Source organism: Bos mutus, chromosome 8 (assembly GCF_027580195.1).
Source record: "Bos mutus isolate GX-2022 chromosome 8, NWIPB_WYAK_1.1, whole genome shotgun sequence".
NCBI lineage: Eukaryota > Metazoa > Chordata > Mammalia > Artiodactyla > Bovidae > Bos > Bos mutus.
The window spans coordinates 100,581,230-100,599,563 of NC_091624.1; the positions used below are offsets into that span (position 1 = coordinate 100,581,230).

The window sequence follows — 18,334 nt, forward strand, 5'->3', positions numbered from 1 at the left end:
AAAAAAAAAGAAGAACCTGGTGGGCTACCAGGTTCTGTAATAGAGATCAATAGAGGCTGAGCAAATAAACAACAGTGAACTAAGATCCCATATGTCTCAGGACGCAGTCAAAAAAAAAAAAAAGAGGACACAGCAGAGCATTCAGATTACAAGGTGGTTTATTGAGTTAGTGGCATGCGAGCAAGTTCTTCCCGTGATCAGCAAACGCAGGCATTAGTGCGTTTCAGAGGAGTTCAGAGGAAGGAGAGGCTGGAGGGGTCAGGAGGACCTCGAGGTCAGGGCCTGGTCATCTGGCGACGTGCAGAGCTCTCTAAAGGGGCCTGAAGCTCATCTCAGGGGCAAGTGGGTGCAGACGCCCCGATACTTGCAAAAGCAACTTTCACGCCTCACTCCTCCCTGAAAAAGAAGCGGGGGAGGGGAAGGTAAGCTGACACTCCTTGAGAAGCAGCAATCAACACTTTGATTCTCACCAACCCTGAAAGAACATCCTCCAAAGAAAGAAAAAACTTCCTAGTAGCTTCCCAACTTCCTGCCTGGGCTCTGGCTGCAGCTCCAGTGATACCCAGGCTGCCCCCCACTTTTTTGGACCCCCAGACGGACCACAGTGGGGCAGGGGGCGCACACTCACTGGCTCTTCCGGCGGTATTGCTGCAGTGCTTTCTCTGCCACATTCTCCATGAAGTTAGGACTGGAGACTTCCTGCGGGACCGTCACTGTGATGGGGAAGGAGTTGAAGAGTTTCACAATCACCTTGGTGAGGCCAGACGGGATGCTGGGGTCGGAGTTGTGGGAATTCACCTGGAAGGAGAAAAGAAAAGTCACGACGGGGTGGGGATGACAGTCAACACGGACTCGGCTGGCAACTAAAGTCGGGCTTCATTCGGATCCACGGACCCCTTTGCTTTTCACTCACCTCCACTTTCTATACAACTCGGGGAACAGAAATGCCCTAACCCCACAGACACAGTAGTCTGGTGAGGGGGTAAACGCCTTCCACGAAGGGCCAGTCCAGGGGGGGCCCCACCAAGTAAAATATGGTTTCGAGCCGCCTGCTTCCTTTGGGCAGCCACTGGCCAGGTGGTGGTAGAAATAGCAGCAGGGAGAGAAAAAGAAACGTTTCCTGGTACTAGAGAGAAGCTTCTTATCACTGGAGGAGAACAATGGGCCAGTTCATGGGGCCTCCTATGTGAGACAGGGCAGCTCTCCAGAAAGAGCTCTCACCCTGCAGCTGGACGGGTGATCACCCCTCAGGTGGGAGATGCGGGGTAAGCTGTTGAACCACGCCCTTTCCTCACCCATAAGATGGGACTGTGACACTCTGCCTCACTGGGCAACAGCGCCTCCGTGCACCGCTGTGCCTGAGGGTTCGCTTCCTGGGGTAGGACAAGTGCTCCATCGAAAGCAGACATGGCCCCATGAACATCTTGATCCTGTTTCACCCCCAGGGGAGGACCACACGACCTCCAGGCCGCACCGAGGGCGTAGCGGCAGTGCACGGCCAGCAGGGACTCACCGTGAAGACCTGCAGGTAGTGTTGGTCGTCGCTCTGCGTGAGGTTGGCCAGCTGGGACACCCAGGTGAACTGCTCGTTCAGCTGCTTGAGCAGGGCCGACGTGTTGAGCATCTTCTGCTGGTAGGACTGGAGCAGCTGGTCGTACAGCCTGCTGAACTTCTCCGCCAGCTGCAGGGATGCGTTCAGCTGCTGGCGCAGCAGCGTCTGAGTCGGGTTGCTGGCCGAACAGTCTGCCCAGAGAGGCAAAGAACACAGACAGATGACAGAAAGGTGAAGGGAGAGCTCAACAGGGATGCAGACAAATGGCAACCAGGTCACGCAGCCAGGACCTGAGCCAGAGCTACTCAGAATGCCATCTTTCCACCAAGCATCTGCGGTCAGCCCAAGACAAAGCAGAGAGCTGGCCCTGAGTGTGACTCAGCATGTGCTGTCTTCATCAAGAAAGTCTTGCTCTGGAAGATGGTGTCAGCTGAAGTAAACTGTCTTGGTGACATCACTGATTTCTCTTTGGGTGCAAGACCCTGTCTCCCTGGAGACGGGCAAGGAGGGGCACTGCCCCACACCTCATGAAGCATGGCCTCGGGGCTCCGTGTGCTCAGACTAGGAGATCCTCTCACTGCCCTGTCCCCTCAGGAACCATTTCCAGAAGTGGTGGATGTTATCTGTAGCTGCTATTTGTCCAGTACTGCTATGCTTATGCTCAGGCATTACCAAGCGCTCTGGATAGCAGTGATCATTAATAGTCTGATGTATTCTGACGTCCAGCAATGAAACTGAGGACCACAGAGCTAAACCATCTGCCTAAAGTCATAGGATGAACGATTTGGGAGGTCAGGATGGTGAACCCAGAGCTGTAACTCCTAAACTTGGGCTCTTGCTACTCAGTCTATGGCTCTGGAAACTTCTCCAAGCTAGCTTGTATCTATAGAGTTGGAAATTCTGGCCCCAAGAAGCTAAGTAGCAGAAGAGCCAGCCAGGATCCTCGGACCACAAGCACACAGGGACTGAGGGCTGTGGGCCCAGGTTTGCCCGCCTGCCCATCACGGCTGGCTACCAACCTCACCAGAGAGTAGGCAAGTTCATTGCTTTTGGCCCCCACCCCTACCCCACCCACCGCAGATGGTGAGATAGACAAGAGCTAGAAACAACACTCTCTCTTTAAACACTCTCTCTCTGTTTTTCTCTCCCTTAATTGTTGAAAAATGCCCCAAAGAGCACACGAAACTCAAGCAAGTCAGGGAAAAAGGAGGAGTTCTTTGCATGCTTCATCATGCTGGTTGTAATCATTTCTGTTAATGGAGGAGCAAGCAATCAGGTGGAGCAAGACATAGGATTATGAACAATAAGCTGAGTTGAGAAATACGCACAATGACTACACTCTCTGTGCCAGGGAGTCATTGAAAGTAAGGACAGCCACTGGGAACCAGGATGCAGCCTAGGGCAGTGGCCCTCACCTGGGGCGGCGCTGTCCCCAGGGATATTTGACAAGGTCTGAAAACACTTTTGGTTGTCACAACTGGTCGGGGCGGTGGGAGGTTACTGGCATCCAGGGGCTAGAGGCCAGAGATGCTGCTAACTGCCTTACAGTGCACAGGGCAGCCCCGTCACAAACAGAGATCCGGCCCAGGGACTTCCCCAGTGGTTCAGTGGTTGAGAATCCGCCTTGCAATGCAGGGGTCACGGGGTTGATCCCTGGTTAGGGAACTAGGATCCCACGTTGCATGCCGCAACTACTGAGCCCACCCACTGCGATGCATGACGCAGTGAAGATCCTGCATGCCACAGCTAGGACCCAATGCAGCCAGATAAAAATATTTTTTAATAGTTATTTAAAAAATGATGAAGCCTATCATTTAAAAAAAAAAAAAGAATGATCTGGTTCAAAATGCCAGGAGAATGGAGATTGCAAAAGTCCCGTCTGGAGGTCCCAGGCAGCACACACATGCTCCCACGGCTGCAAGCACCTTAGATAAGAGGTCCTAAGTCCTCCTCAATGTAGAAAAGAAAACCAGCGTTTCAGGAAGTTGTGATCAGTGACGGTTAAGATCGGTATCAGGGGCACCAATCTGAGCTTGGGCGTCAGGAGGTCTCTTCTTCTGGCCCTAAGGTGACTTTCTCACTGTGAGGCACTATGTGATTTATGGCTTTCTAACTGTGATATGTTATGGGCTAAACCCAAGAGGCGGGCGTGTGGGCTCACCTCACTCCTTCATGGATCAGCCTCACATAGCACTCGTACTTTTGCAGTGGCTTCTAAAATCACAGCACTGAGACTAGGAATATTTAACTAGACTCTGAAGGGCTGCCCAGGCACCCAAAAGAATTAAGTAAGAGCAAAGCAAACACCCCCCAGGATCAACTCACTCAGTACAGAGAAATAATTAACTCCTTCCTTCCAAGCATAGACTTTTGTGAGCCAGGAAGTGTGTCACTGCTTTTATAGCTGTTTACCTCCAAGTAGGAAGAATTCCGGGGAAGGCAATGGCACCCCACTCCAGTACTCTTGCCTGGAAAATCCCATGGACAGAGGAGCCTGGTAGGCTGCAGTCCATGGGGTCGCTAGGAGTCGGACACGACTGAGTGACTTCATTTTCACTTTTCACTTTCAAGCTTTGGAGAAGGAAATGGCAATCTACTCCAGTACTCCTGCCTGGAGAATCCCAGGGACGGCGGAGCCTGGTGGGCTGCCATCTATGGGGTCGCACAGAGTCGGACACGACTGAAGCGACTTAGCAGCAGCAGCAGCAGGAAGAATTCAGTCCCCTTGATAAAACAGAGAGCAACAGCGGAAGAGAGCTATTTCCTCCAACTCAGGGATCAACCAACCACAGGGAAGGTGGCCAGAAAGCGAAGGTACCCCGAGGAGAGACCATATGTTCAGGGCAGAGAACACAGCAGCAATGGTGGGGAACACCTCCCAAACACCCCCCAGGAGGGGCGTCCAGTAATCTTGGCAGGTCACCAAACCTTCTCTGACTCAGTCTCCTCCTCTGTAAGAAAAGCAGCCACCCCAGTTATTCTAGGGAAAGAGCAAATGTTTGTAAAGTGTTGAGAAGAAGGGTGTTTGGTAACAAACACACGGCAAGAGTTTGTTTAATAGAGTCCGTACTGCTGAAGCACTTCCTCGATGGCTCAGTGGTAAAGAATCTGCCTGTCCATACAGGAGACTTGAGTTCAATCTCTGGGTTGGGAAAATCCCTTGAAGTAGGAAATGGCAACCCACTCCAGTATTCTTGCCTTGGAAATCCCATGGACAGAGGAGCCTGGGCTACAGTCCATGGGTTGCAAAGAGTCAGACACGACTTAGCGACAACAACATACTGTCTAAATTTTCATCGTCTGCAGCCAAAAATGAAGTATACTAGGTTTAGCCCCTGGGAACAGACTGACTGGAGGAAGTCACAGGATGACAGCTTTTTAGAAAGCACCCCTCCCACAGTCAGCCTGTTAACCATGAGCTGATGTGATAAGTATTCTGTCTCCTGACCTCAGGGACAACTCTGCATCTTAACCCTCAACCCCAGATGGGGGATCCAGGGAGAGCCAAGCAAAGGCCAGTCCCCCCTACCAAGAGCCACAGCTGAAGGCAGCAGAGCTGGCATTAAACTCCCACCCACCTGACCCGCTAAAGGCAAGCCCAGTGAGGTGCTGGGGACCTGAAGACACAGGAGACCAGGGGGCCCCTGACTCACCCACTTCCAGGATCTCCTGGCACTTCTCGCACTGGTCCTTCATCCGCAGGCATCCCGTGGAGTTGTGGCGGATCTCCTTACACACAGTACGGTCGTTGTTTTCTGGGAACACACGGGACAAGTCACGCAGAGCAACACGGGCTGCCCCCGTCTCTCTGAGCCCTTCCACACCACTGACAAGCCTTTTGAGATGATTCTGCGGGCAGAGCAGGTTGGCATCTGGCTGTCTGCCTGAAGACTGCTGGTCCTCCAGGCTTGGACCAGCAGTGGGACTCCCTGCAGTGGGACCAGGAGGTGGCGCCCAGGCCTCCCTGAGCTGGGCATGGCCACGCTCTCACCACCTTCGCCTGCTGACACCTCTCCCACCTCCATACTCCCTTAGCTGTGTGTACTTCTCTTTGGTATCATAACCCGTTTTGCTCTGCAATCTGTCTTGTCTCGTTTCTCTCCCCCTGGCCAGGCAGCAAGCTCCTTGAAGGCAGGAGTAAGATTTACCTTGGAACCTCCTTATAACACAGGGCGACTCCCCACCCCCCGCAACCTTATGGATATGCAGGAAATGCTTGTTCAGGTCAATTTGTTGTTTAGCCGCTAAGCCGTGTCAGATTCTTTTGCGACCCCATGGGCTGTAGCCTGCCAGGGTCCTCGGTCCATGAGCTTCTCCAGGCAAGAATACTGGAGCGGGTTGCCATTTCTTTTTCCAAGGAATCTTCCCAACTCAGGGTTCTAACCCATGTCTGCTGCATTGGCAGGTGAGTTCTTTAACACTGAGCCACCGGGAAACCTGTTTAAGTCAGTACCCTCCTGTATTTCCAATCCATTACAAGCCAAAACCCAGTGCTGGTCCAACTGTAGCATTTAGCCGATGGGGTTGGCCAACCAGTGTCTATTGGTTCAATGAAAGAAATCACTTCGAAAAGTTTGGCTTTTCATGTCCATGTTAGAGTTCATTCATTCAAAAGATACTCGTTATGTGCCCATTCTCTACCAGACTCTAAGGTTATAGCCACAAACAGCTTTCTTAACTGTACAGTGAGCTGATTATATAATTCATTGCCAGTATATGCATGGCATCCATATAAAGCACCTGAGTTCTCAAGACAAAGAGGTCTAGCCCTCAGGACCAGTGGTCCACAACCTTTTTGGTTCAAGGGATCAGTTTTGTGGAAGACAAATTTTTCCATGGACCACGGAGGGGGAGGGTGGGGGAAGGTTTCAGGATGATTCAAGAGCATCACATTTATTGTGCACTTTATGTCTATTACTATTACACCAACTCCACCTCAGTCAACAAGCATTAAATCCCAGAGGCCGGGAATCCCGACCCTAGAGGAAATTGTTGGAAGGAGCCTGGAAAACTCAAAAGAATACCAGAGTTACAAGTCCTGTAGGACTAGATTTGACCAGCCCAGGGGATTTCCCAAACCAGGGATCAAACCCACGTCTCCTGCATTGCAGGCGGATTCTTTACAGCTGAGCCAATAGGGATGTCTGTGAACCTTTGGGCATGTTCCTACACTCCCTGTCAGAGATGGTAGCCCCCTCCCCAGGTTGCTCCTTGGGGGATTCAGATGATACAGGCCAAGTCCTGGGCACAGATCTGAGCATCTAAGGCTCCCTGCCTCTATACTTCCTTAGCTCCTTAGCTATTCATACGTCTCTTCAGCATCACAGCCTGTTTGACTGGGTTAAGCATCTCAAAGAACTGAGTTTTTGTCCCCCTCCTTCTCACCTGTGAATTCCATCGTGGGGAAGTGGTAGGGAGTCCTCTGCAGGTGGGCGTCCATGGCCTGCTGGGCCTGGTGGATCATGTCGTAGAAGGGCTGAAACACATCGTGGAAGTTGAAGGGTTCCAACAAGGGGAAAGGCATCACGTTCCGGGCAAAGCGGGACTTGGGATTGAAGAAGAGTGACCCCCTCGGGAACGAGCTGAAGGGGGAGTAGTACTGAGTGTCCTGGGGCCTCCGGAGGAAGAACCGGTCCTGGAAGAGCTCGTCCATGATGCTGGACGCCCGGGTGAAGCTGTCCTCCATGACGTCCATCACGTGGCTCTGCTCCCGGTCATTCTCCATCAGGGAATCGATGCGGTCACCGTTGATCCAGAAGTAGAAGGGGGAGCTCTGGTTTAGGAACTCCTCAAGCTGTGACAGGAGGTGGGGGATAGTCAGGGATGCCTCCCCCTTGTCAAGAGGGGCCAGGCCCATCCCAGCACCTGGGACATCTCAGAGTCACAGCATGGGGCGGAGGCCCGGCTGGGAATGGCTCCCATCTCTGAAATGTCCAGGCCAGCCCCCTTCCATTCTGCTGACCCCAGCGGGCAGGAGTAAGAAGACCTGTGAGGCTAAGGAAGTCACAAGACCCGTCAGGTGAGACTAGTCTTCTGTCCTCTTTGACCCCCAATCAGCCAAGCGCCAACCAATAGGACTCTGGGGAAGGGCAAAATTCATGAGTCCTAATTGAGCAAGGCCTGCAGGGGAGGGTAGATAAATATTAGCATACTAAAAATTCTTAATTCCTTTTGCTAAAGAGGACACAGGGCTCTGCTCTACCATGGAGCCATTTGTTAACTTATGCAGCTAAGAATAGCTGGATGAGAGTCTTTTAAGATGGCAAATACCTGGCACAGGTGTTTTTCACATTCCCACATTACTGCATTCATAGCAGACATTACCAATCAATCACACACTGCAGCCAGAACTAATCAATTGCAACTGGCACACGAAATGAAGCTGTGATACTGTGATTTATCCACCTTGCAGTGCAGGGTACATGAGTTCAAACCCTGGTTGGGGAACTAGGATCCCACTTGCCACGGGGTAAATTTCATGTAGGTAAAATCATTTTTAAAAAAGCCACCAGTGGGTGACCAGCCCATTGGTCACCCATTAAAAAAATAATTAAAATAAAAGGATTTGAGTCAGTCATATATATATATGGTCTGGTTCCTGACAAGAAGGTCCTAAAGATCTTGGAATTCCTGTGATAAGAGCAATTAAGATGTCTTGTTATGTTAGGGAGGTGACTTTTGGAAAGCAACTAAGGATGGGGGCTGACTGTCAGGGAGCGAACTACATGATTAAAGGGCTAGTGCTTTCGGCCCCAGCCCCTGATCTCTACAGAGGGGAGAGGGACTGGAGACTGAATCAGTGACCAATGGTCAATGATTTAATCAACCATGCTGGTGTAATGAAGCCTCTATTAAATCCAAAAGGATGGGCTTGTAAAGCTTCTGGGTTGATAGACACGTGCACCAAAGAGATGCAAGAGACTGCTGCACTTGGAGAGGCCATGAAGGCCCCCCACCGCTCCCCATCCCTAGCTCTGGGTATCTCTTCCATCTTGCTGCTCCTGACTCATATCCTTTTATTTTTATTATTTTTTTAATGGGTGACCAATGGGCTGGTCACCCATTGGTAGCATTTTTAAAAAAGATTTTACCTACGTGAAATTTACCCCGTGGCAAGTGGGATCCTAGTTCCCCAACCAGGGTTTGAACTCATGTACCCTGCACCGCAAGGTAGATACTTAACTACTGGACCACTGGGGAAATCCCCTGAGTTCTATCCTTCTATAACAAATTGATTATCTACTATGTAAAATGTTTTTCTGGGTTCTGTGAGCTTCTCGAGCAAATTAATGCTCGAGATTGCCTACAGGGGCAATCCACCTGTAGGAGACTTGGGTTCGATGCCTGGGTCAAGAAGATCCCTGGGAGAAGGAAATGGCAACTCACTCCAGTACTTTTGCCTGGGAAATCCCATGGACAGAGGAGCCTGTCAGGCTACAGTCCATAGGGTTGCAAAGAGTAGGACACGACTTAGCGAATCAACAGCAACAAAAGGAAGCAGTCATGGAACTCTCTGATCTACAGCCAGTCAGTCAGAAGCACCTGGACTTCTGACTGGCTGTTGAAGTTGGGGGGTGGGCATGATGGGGCAGTCTTGTGGGACTGAGCCCTGAACTTGTGGGGTCTAACGCTGTCTCCGGGTAGATGGGGTCCAACTTGAGCTGAACTGCAGGGCACCCAGCTGGTGTGGGAGAATCCCTTGGTGGGGAAATACCCCTATACTTGGAACTCGGTGCAGAATCAAAGAAGCATCTTCAGCTCTCCTCACTCCCCACCCCAAGCCATGCTGCGCTGAAGGAGCGGAGCCCTCATCACCTGGTGGCCAACCAGTCCCGATCCGCTTCTGCACACCCGCGCGTAGAACTTCATGCAGGTCTGCTTGAGGCAGGGCTTACATTCCTCCCAAAGGGCTGTCATGGTCTCATTGCACACCCCCTGGGACGCCTTCAGCTTGTTTTCAGAATCCCTGGTGTCATTCAGGGCGTCCTAGGGGATAACAAAAGCTGGCTTAGCCACAGAAACCACAGGCTTCCCCTGCCCGAGGTAGGCATGGGTGGGCCTGCCCACCTCTGCCAAACCTGGGCACATGGGGTGCTTGTTTCCATCCCTGCTCTCGTTCATGTTTGCCACCTGGATGTTCCTTCTCATCTGGTTTTAAACATCCTCCCATCTTCATCCTGCTCCTTAGTCCCTTCTGGCCCCTAGAGCTCATCTGGACTTCTTTCTCTGACGCTGCACCTACAGTCTTTACCCCAAGACTTCCCCCCTCTCAACAAATAACCCACTTTCTACTCTCAACTTCAGGAATTTCAATGTCATCTTCCAAAGCTTCCCTGAATCTTATTTTTCTATGGCAACCACAGCCCCTGGCATACCACGGTAATAGGTAAGCTTCCAAAATCAAGGTCACATCTACTACCAAAACTCTCTAACATGACCATGACATTTGATCCAGTAAATCTGCAAGACTCTATCCCAAGGATTTCCTGCAATAAAGGAGAAGTTCATATGCCTGAAGATATTTGTTTCAATATTCATGAATGGCAAAAAAAAAAAATACTGGCGTCAACTCAGGTGCTCAAAACTAGGGGACCAGTTAGGGAAACTGTGGTACCTACAAATGGTAAACAGGATAGCATTACCAAGGATGTTTATAATAATTGTTAAATATTATAATAAGCATTTCTCACATTAAAAAATTCATGAGTTTGAGTATAGCCACTGTCCAAAAAGTATAGAAGAGAAAAAGTAGTAAGAAATAGATCAAATGCAGGTATCCTTAGATACCTAAGGAACTGTCCTAAGGTAAAAGGATTATGGAAAAACTTTTTCTCTTCTGCTTTTCTGTATTAAAATCTTGATAAATGTGGGTATTACTCTTCAAAGAATTAAGTAGACCATCCATACCCCCAAATGAAGCTCCAGTAGGAATGTGTGACCAGGAAGAGCTGTGTGAGATCTTCCCCTACTTCGTGTTCCCCGTCCCCCTGGGCCATGTCCACTGCCTTTCCCACATGGGGAAGGCCACCATGCCTTCTACTAGGCCAATTCACAGGCAATTCCTTTCTTTCCCGTTCCCATATTCCTCACCTGAGAAGTCATGGAGTCTTTTTCCAAACATGATGTGCTTTATCATAGATTGTCAACTATCAAATCCCAGTGAGTAGCACAACATTCAAGAAAAAGACTTGCCACTTCTCCGTGGACTCTAGGAGCCTTCTCATAGCATGGTGGGAATTTCTATTCATGCCAAGAAAGATAATTAAGTTTCAAAGAAAGGGCTGCACCCAGGCCAACATTTCTGTAAGTGGCTTCCATGAAATTGTGCTACAAGTTATCGGGAAAAAAATAAATGGATTCCTTGGTCAAATGGATTTGAAAAGCACTTGGGTTGAATGAAGTCACACATGTTCCTTTACTGCAGAACTTCTCTGAGTCTTTATAATGATTTCACTCCATGCATTAGGGACCATAGGCCCCATTTCAGCATCTCTGTCATTAGGGTTAGGGGAGCAACAAGAGTAGAATTTGAGGATATCGTCAAGGAGACTATTTTTTAAATAAGCTGGGCTTCCCAGGTGGCACTTGTAAAGAACCCACCTGCCAATGCAGAAGACATTTAAGAGAAGCAGGTTCGATCCCTGGGTCAGAAAGATTCCCCTGGAGGAGGAAATGGCAACCCACTCCAGTATTCTTGCCTGGAGAATCCCATGAACAGAGGAGCCTGGTGGGCTACAGTACATGGGGTCTCAAAGAGTTGGACACAACTGAAGCGACTTAGCACAGTGTAAATAAGCTGTTTATTGAACAATAGTAGTTTAGTTTTGTGTGTTCACCAGTGGACCTAGATGTCTGTTTACAAAGTAGTCCAGAACTCAGATGTGAGCAATAGTGTGTGCCTGCTGTACCCCAAAGGTATTACTCACACTAGATAAGCTTCCTGAAGGTAGGGTGACATCCACCTCCTAACCTGTGACAATGACAGACCCTACCCAAAGCCGACCTTGGAGCTTGCACACAATCGGGGTTTAGAAAAATCTATTGAAATAAATCTGGGCAGCAGGCCCTAGGCCAGGCTTGAAATGAAACCAGATCCGAAATCTCACCCCTTGAAGCTTTCAAAAGCAAATAAACCTTTCCTATTTGTTAACCACAGCCCTGGGTATCAGCTGACACAGCCTGGAAGGAAAGACAGAGGGTCACCATGGCAACCTGGCAGGGCTTCCCCATGCCCTGCCTCCAGCACAGAGGATCAAGGTAGGGGCAGCTCGGCTCTTCCTTACCTCTTTCTTCTTCTTGGCTTCCTCTAGGGAGCTGAGCAGTAATTTGCGCTCTTCATTGGTTTGTTCTATTTGGGTCTTTATCTGTTTCACCTCCTTGAGGGCATTTTTAATTTCTTTATTCACGTACTTACTCCCCTCGGTGGACATTTCTGCAGGAAAAGGGCAGGCAGGTGGATGATGTGAGAGGAAGGGATGGTGCTGGGAATACAACCCTGGAACCAGTATAAAGGGTCAGAAAGGCCAGGGGGTCTAGGGGCTGCTAAGGCTGGGGTCTCCCTGGCAGGCAGCCTTCAGGGTCCCAGCTTCACCCTGACCCGGGTTCCATTCCCAGTGTTCCATCTCCAGGGCACACTGAAGACCCAGGGCCTGAGAATCAATTACAGCCAGCTTCTCAGAAAAGCAAACACTGGAGCGGACACACCCCAGAGGAGGAATAACCCAGTGTGCTCCTGGGGCGCTGGAGGAGCAGCCTAACCAGCTGCAGAAGAAAATTTTCAAGAAAAAAAAAAATCCTGGAAGCGTAATTGTTTAAGCATCAAAATATCAAATTGTATCCTTCTGGATATAATTTCTTCTGGAATGCAGTTTAAGCAAACATCTGAATTTCATCTTTGTTCTGACGAATGGTATCAGGTGACAAGGGACATGGAGGTGAGACTGTGATCAGACACCACATCGTGTGACAAATACAATGAGATAATGTCACCGAAGTACTGAAAGTAACAGCCCACGCTTCTCTGGTGCTTATCCTGGGTCAAGCACCACACTGGACACTTCACATGCATTTTATTTAAGACTCTCAACATCGCCTTCACCCCACTGCACAAGTGAGGATGGAGAATCATAGTGAGGTCAAGATACTCACCCAGGGTTATAACAGCTGGGGAGGGCAGAGACAGACTCCCACCCACCTCTGATCTCAATATTAGGGTTTCTAACTACTACCCCGGAGATTTGGTCAGCTCGCGGGATGAGAGTGAAGCAGAGGGAAGACAGGTGTCAAGAAGGACCTAGCAGAAGAGGGGAAGCAAAAGCCGGGCTTTGAAGGATGACAAGCCCTCCTAATAAATGATATTTCCTCTTTCCTGAATCCAGAGCATTGGTTTTCTAGGTGGCAAGGTGGCAGATACAGGTAGTGAGCTTTATGGAAACTCCAAGGGAAGTCCACAGAGGCCCCAGTGGTCCAGGCTTCAAGGAGCGTCATGGGGGAGGTGTGGGCGCTGGGCCAAGCGGACTGGGAAGGGAACAGCTGAAGGAGATGCAGCAGTCAGAAAGGGCTTGGGTTCCATCTGAAAGTGCCTGGAAGACAATTTGACCACAAAGAGCCTGGGCTGGCGACAGAGGGCTCAGAGAGGGGCCTGAGCAGAGCAAACCAGATCCAATGCACAGGGAAGAAAAGGTCTCTGACCCCTGGGGGCCTGGTCACTTACCCTGGAGCTCTTTGTCCGAGATTGCCCAGCCACTCTCCCAGCTGAGCAGCAGCCCCATCAACAGCAGTAGAGTCTTCATCTTGCCTCCTTCTCCACTTCTGGAATCCCAGCACGCCTCTGTTTGTAGAGAACAGGGGACTGTCATGGCAACAGCTAGACAGCCCGCTGGTCTCCAGCCCAGCCTGCCGCCTGCTTTCCTGGAGCCCTTCTGAGGCCTGGCCCTCCGCTATGCCCTTAGCTTGCATCACCGCCTTTTTATCCCAGGGACTGGACAAGAAAGGATCAGTCTTGCCAATGCGCACTTTAAAAAGAAAGTGGGAGGCAGCAGGTACCAGGAAGAACCCCAGGAAAGCAGCCTCATACAGAAGAAACGAGGATCTGGAGTCAGAACCACTGGACTCAGGTCCAAGCTACCCTCCTCCTGCTCCTCGTCCTCCCCTTCCTCCCCGTTCCTCCCCCTCCTCCTTCTCTTCTCATCATAGCTGACTGTGCCCGAAAAAGGCACAGGAACTGTCTGCATCCAGAGAGGACATCCATCTGACAATACCTGCTCACATCAAACTCAACTCTGAATACACCTCTCTTGGGTCACTCGTCCGGCCTATCCCATCCCCCTAACGTGGGGACTGCAGTCCAGAGCGCAGCCAGCCCCCTGCTGTTGACATCACCAAGCCTGCCCGCAGCAGGCAGCACCAATCAATCACAGCACTGTCCCCAGCCATGTCTCGACACCTCCTGAAAGTGCTTTTGAGGGTCTGAAGCTGTTTTGAGGGCCTGAGGCACTGACAGCCTCAGACCCTCTGGGTTGGCACAGGAAAATAAATTCATTTGTCATCCCCAGTGTGAGACTTGAGGCAGGAGGCGTGGATGGGGGAGTAGAACAAGGCGAGGACAGTGGTCTCCAGGGAGCGTAGAGAGGGAGGGGCAAAGCCAAAGGATTGGGGAGGGGGATGTGGGGGGGCAAGGAGCCTCCCCAGAAGAAGTCCTGCTGGGAGGAGCGCCTCTCTGCTCTGCCAGGTCCCTTTCACTCAGCTGGTCTCTCTTAACCCACCGCAGAGCGTCTGCCAAGGTCCTTGCACCACACTCGGCTGGCTGCCTGAACACTGGACCAGCTGGCCTTACACAATGGATCCTTTCCCAAAAGCTGAAGTTGTTGCAAAACAGAAACCCCTCCCCCTGCATCCGTCCCCCTGCACCCCTCCCCACAACTTATCATCTGAACTCACCCGCTTCCCGTAACAAGAGTAGGAAGGGGCTCTCCCCTTCCTGGAATGACGCTCACCCCAAAGCTGCTCTCAGCTCCGTAGGCTGAGACCCTGGGAGAACATGAATAAGCCAAGTCTCTCCTGAGACACAATTAGTAAGGTAGCCAGGCTGTGGTGCCTGAGCAGCGTGGGAGAGGAGAGCGGGTCACTGACCTCCCCAGAGATGGTGGGTGGGCGGCTGAGCCAGGGCGCTATTTCAGTCTGCCAGGCACTGCCCCAGCTGCTCACTGAGGCCTGAAACGCCTCAAGCAGGGACAGAGGCTTTGTCACGCCAGAGAGACAAAGCCAGAGAGAAACACCCCTTCAGCAGAGCACCCCCCGTAAGTGAAGGCTTTTGAGAAATCCATATACCAGCCTTTGAAATAGGCTTGGACCGGAAGACGGGGCATTGGGTCCTGAGGAAAAGAGATGCAGGGAAGTCAGGAAAGTCACAGGCAAGAGCACTGGATGAGGAGTCCAGAAACCCAGGGGTCAGTATAGGATCTCCCATCAGAAGCCTGGAGACCATGGGAGCCATGGAGCTGAGAGCTGGGACAGGGACCTGTCTCTCATTCAGTCCTCCACCTCAGAGGGGAGGCAGAACCCAGAAACATGATGGGGCCCCCAAGGCCTACAAGCAGGTGGCAACCCCAGGATTGAGAACCCAGCCCTCCCAATCCCCTAGTCCAGTGTTCTTTCCTTGACATTGAGTCACTGAAATCTGAGCCTCAGTTTTTCCATCTGTAAAATGGACCTAATACAGACCTCAGAGATTTGAATTTGTTCTGTAAACACAAGGGTCTTATGTCATCACAGGAAATTCTGACTCCTTCAGAAATAGACGTAGGACCAATTGTGGGCACTGGCACGATATCTTTCAGGGAAGTGGGAGGACATGTAGAGACATGACCTACATGTAGAGACATGGACAGAGAAACTGAAACAGACACACAGAGGCCACTGCAGTCAGTCCTTCCCTGCTGCGGGCTTTGCCTTAATGAAGCAATTGGCTCCTTAAAAGTACATGGGAATTAGCCAGGAGTCTTGTTATTACACCAGATTCTGATTCTGAGACTGCTGTGCTAAAAAGCTTGCAGGTAATACTGATACTCGGAGACGGTATCAGTCTCCCCACTCCAGTGGGTTGCCTGGAAAATCCCATGGACAGAGGAGCCTGGTAGGCTGCAGTCCATGGGGTCGCAAAGAGTCAGACACGACTGAGCAACTTCACTTTCACTTTTCACTTTCCTGCATTGGAGAAGGAAATGGCAACCCACTCCAGTGTTCTTGCCTGGAGAATCCCAGGGACAGGGGAGCCTGGTGGGCTGCCATCTATGGGGTCGCACAGAGTCGGACACGACTGAAGCGACTTAGCAGCAGCAGCAGTAGCAATACTGATTCTAGCCGAAGGACAGTACGAGAACAGCGGCTGTGCAGCCAAATTACCCTCCCTTTGCACTAACTCCCCTCCCCTCCCATTTTCAGACCAGGGCACCTGGTTGTCAACTGTTCTGATTAAACCAGCCACTCAAAGGTCCTCCTTTCCCCAGAAGAAGCCATGGGCAGAGTAAGCCGCACAGTTCAAAGCCCAAGCTGCTCTCCTACACCCTCCCCAAATAAATAAACTCTACCTAAATGAAAAACAAAACAATTCACCTGTAATTCACACCCTCCGGAGGCAAACAATAGCACTGCTTATCTTTCCTCTTTTCTATGCATTTGCATACAATTGGGTCCTTTACATCCACTATCTTCAAATACACTGTAAAAGCATACTTTCGTGGCTGTGTAATAGTCCTTTTTCTGGTGTACCTTGTTTTGCCATTCCACAAAGCTGAGCATTTAAATTGTCTTTAATTTCTGACTATTATTATAACGAACACTCTTAAGAGCATCCTTTTATAGAATTTGCACATACTCTTAATTCTTAACCTCAGTCTTAAATAGTAATAATCAGCTTCTTTTTTTCAGTAAGTCCAGAAATTCTGGAAGGTCAAGACTTGGGCTCTAATCCCAATTCTGATACTTATTTTCTTTTTATCTTTGCAGATTTATCTTTCTGTTTATCGTTCCAGATTTTCATCTATAAAATGTGACAGTTTTGAATCAGATGTCTGAAATCTGATGGAGGTTGTGTGACACGTTTCTCTGATGTACTCTGATGCATTAGGAAGCAGAAAGAGTTTTCCAGGTGTCTCAGTGGTGAAGAATCTGCCTGCCAATGCAGGAGACTCAAGAGATGCGGGTTCCATCCCTGAGTTGGGAAGATCCCCTGAAGGAGGAAATGGCAACCCACTCCAGTATTCTTGCCTGGAGAATTCCATGGACAGAGGAGCCTGGCAGGCTACAGTCCATGGGGTACCAGAGTCAGACACGACAGAGCACGCACACAACATATACTTAAATCAAAAGATCATACTTATAAACACACTAGCCAGAAAACTAGAGAATTAAGGAACAAACAAGATGACTCACGCGCTCAAGCTGACCGCCACCCCTGGAGATATCAGCGCCTTTGCAAGGAAAATGCTGCAGGAAGGCTCTCAGGGCGGGCCAGCTCTGCCACTAACTAGCCTGGCCTCCAGCGTCTGCGGCAGTCCCCCAAATGTCAATTTCCCCATCTTTACAAAAAGAGGTTCACTACACCTATCCTGTGTACCCCCAGAGAACTGTGATTGGAGTTCATGAACAAAAGGGTTCCCGAGTCCTTGCCTGTGCGCCGACCCCAGCAATTTTCGGACCCTGCCAGGCTCACAGGCGATGGGGTGGTCACCTGCCTTCCCTGATCTCCCGACTCCACCCAAAGCACCCCTCTGACAGCCCTCTAACTACCAGTGATCATCCTCTCCTAGCCTGGCGGCCACCTCCACCCCATCCCCTTGCTCATCGTCCCTGCGGCGGGGCTCTGCGTAGGGAACTGGAAGGGTGGAGACGTCTCACCGGTCACCGCTGCCCGCGCGCTCCTCCTGGCCACGCCGCGTGCACAGCACCGTGAGGCGACCGTATTTATAGCGCTCCGCTGCGTATACACCCACTTTGGGGCTGGCTGCAAACCTGCATGACTCACGCCCAAAGAATGCCGTAGAAAGCACCGGGAGCTTTCTGGAAGCCGGCGCGGGAGGGGGTGCTGAGATGCGAGGGGCGGGCAGTTGGCTGGGTGGGAGGGGAGGTCCGGTGCAGCACTCGGCGAGGGGCGCAGGGGGGCGCTTTGGCACCGTGAAACGCTCCAGCGGAGACAGACGTTGGGGTGCGGGATCGCACCCTTGGGGCTCAGAGCTGGGGCACGGCGCCCCCAGGAGGGAAGAGCCTGAATTAACGTGCACGGCGAGCGCCCAGCTCCGCAGAAGTGGAGGGATGCTCCGCGCCCCAGGCTGGTGCCTACTCCCGAATCAAAACTCAGAATTCCGCTGCCCGATTGAACGTTAGTTTTTCACGTGCGTCACTCCTCCGGCTCCATTTAAAAGCATCAGAAATAACGGGGTGTAATGGAGAGGGATGTTGTGATAGAGAAGGAACACAGAAAGTGTGAAATAACCGCTTCCCAAACCACTACAGTCACCTGGTGACCCCATGGCAGACCTGCTAGGCTGCAGGAACAGAAACAGGTTCTTAGGAATGAACAGAGCATCCGTTTGGGAAATCATAAGGCCTCCCTGACTCTTTGATTCCTAGACCTTAACTAAATGTTGTCCCCATCCACTTGAGACTCAGCCAAATCAGGTGGGCTTCATGAACATGGGACCCTGCTACTGTCCAAGTCTTGAAATTCTCAATCGTTTTTGAACAAGGGGCCCTGCGTTTTCCTTGTGCCCAGGGCCTCACAAA

At 50.9% G+C, this 18,334-nt stretch overlaps 1 protein-coding gene across 1 annotated transcript; it reads right to left on the bottom strand.

Annotated features, from left to right (window-relative positions):
• Window positions 1-140: 140 nt before the first annotated feature.
• LOC102277263 (clusterin) lies at window positions 141-17,730 on the bottom strand. The gene is made up of 9 exons (XM_005909136.3): window positions 17,450-17,730; window positions 13,266-13,382; window positions 11,836-11,984; window positions 9,368-9,538; window positions 6,938-7,346; window positions 5,206-5,307; window positions 1,514-1,743; window positions 629-798; window positions 141-396 (listed from the first exon to the last, which is right to left on the bottom strand). The coding sequence occupies exons 2-9, from the start codon at window positions 13,342-13,344 to the stop codon at window positions 387-389; spliced, it is 1,320 nt and encodes a 439-aa protein (XP_005909198.2). The 5' UTR covers window positions 13,345-13,382; window positions 17,450-17,730; the 3' UTR covers window positions 141-386.
• Window positions 17,731-18,334: the final 604 nt, after the last annotated feature.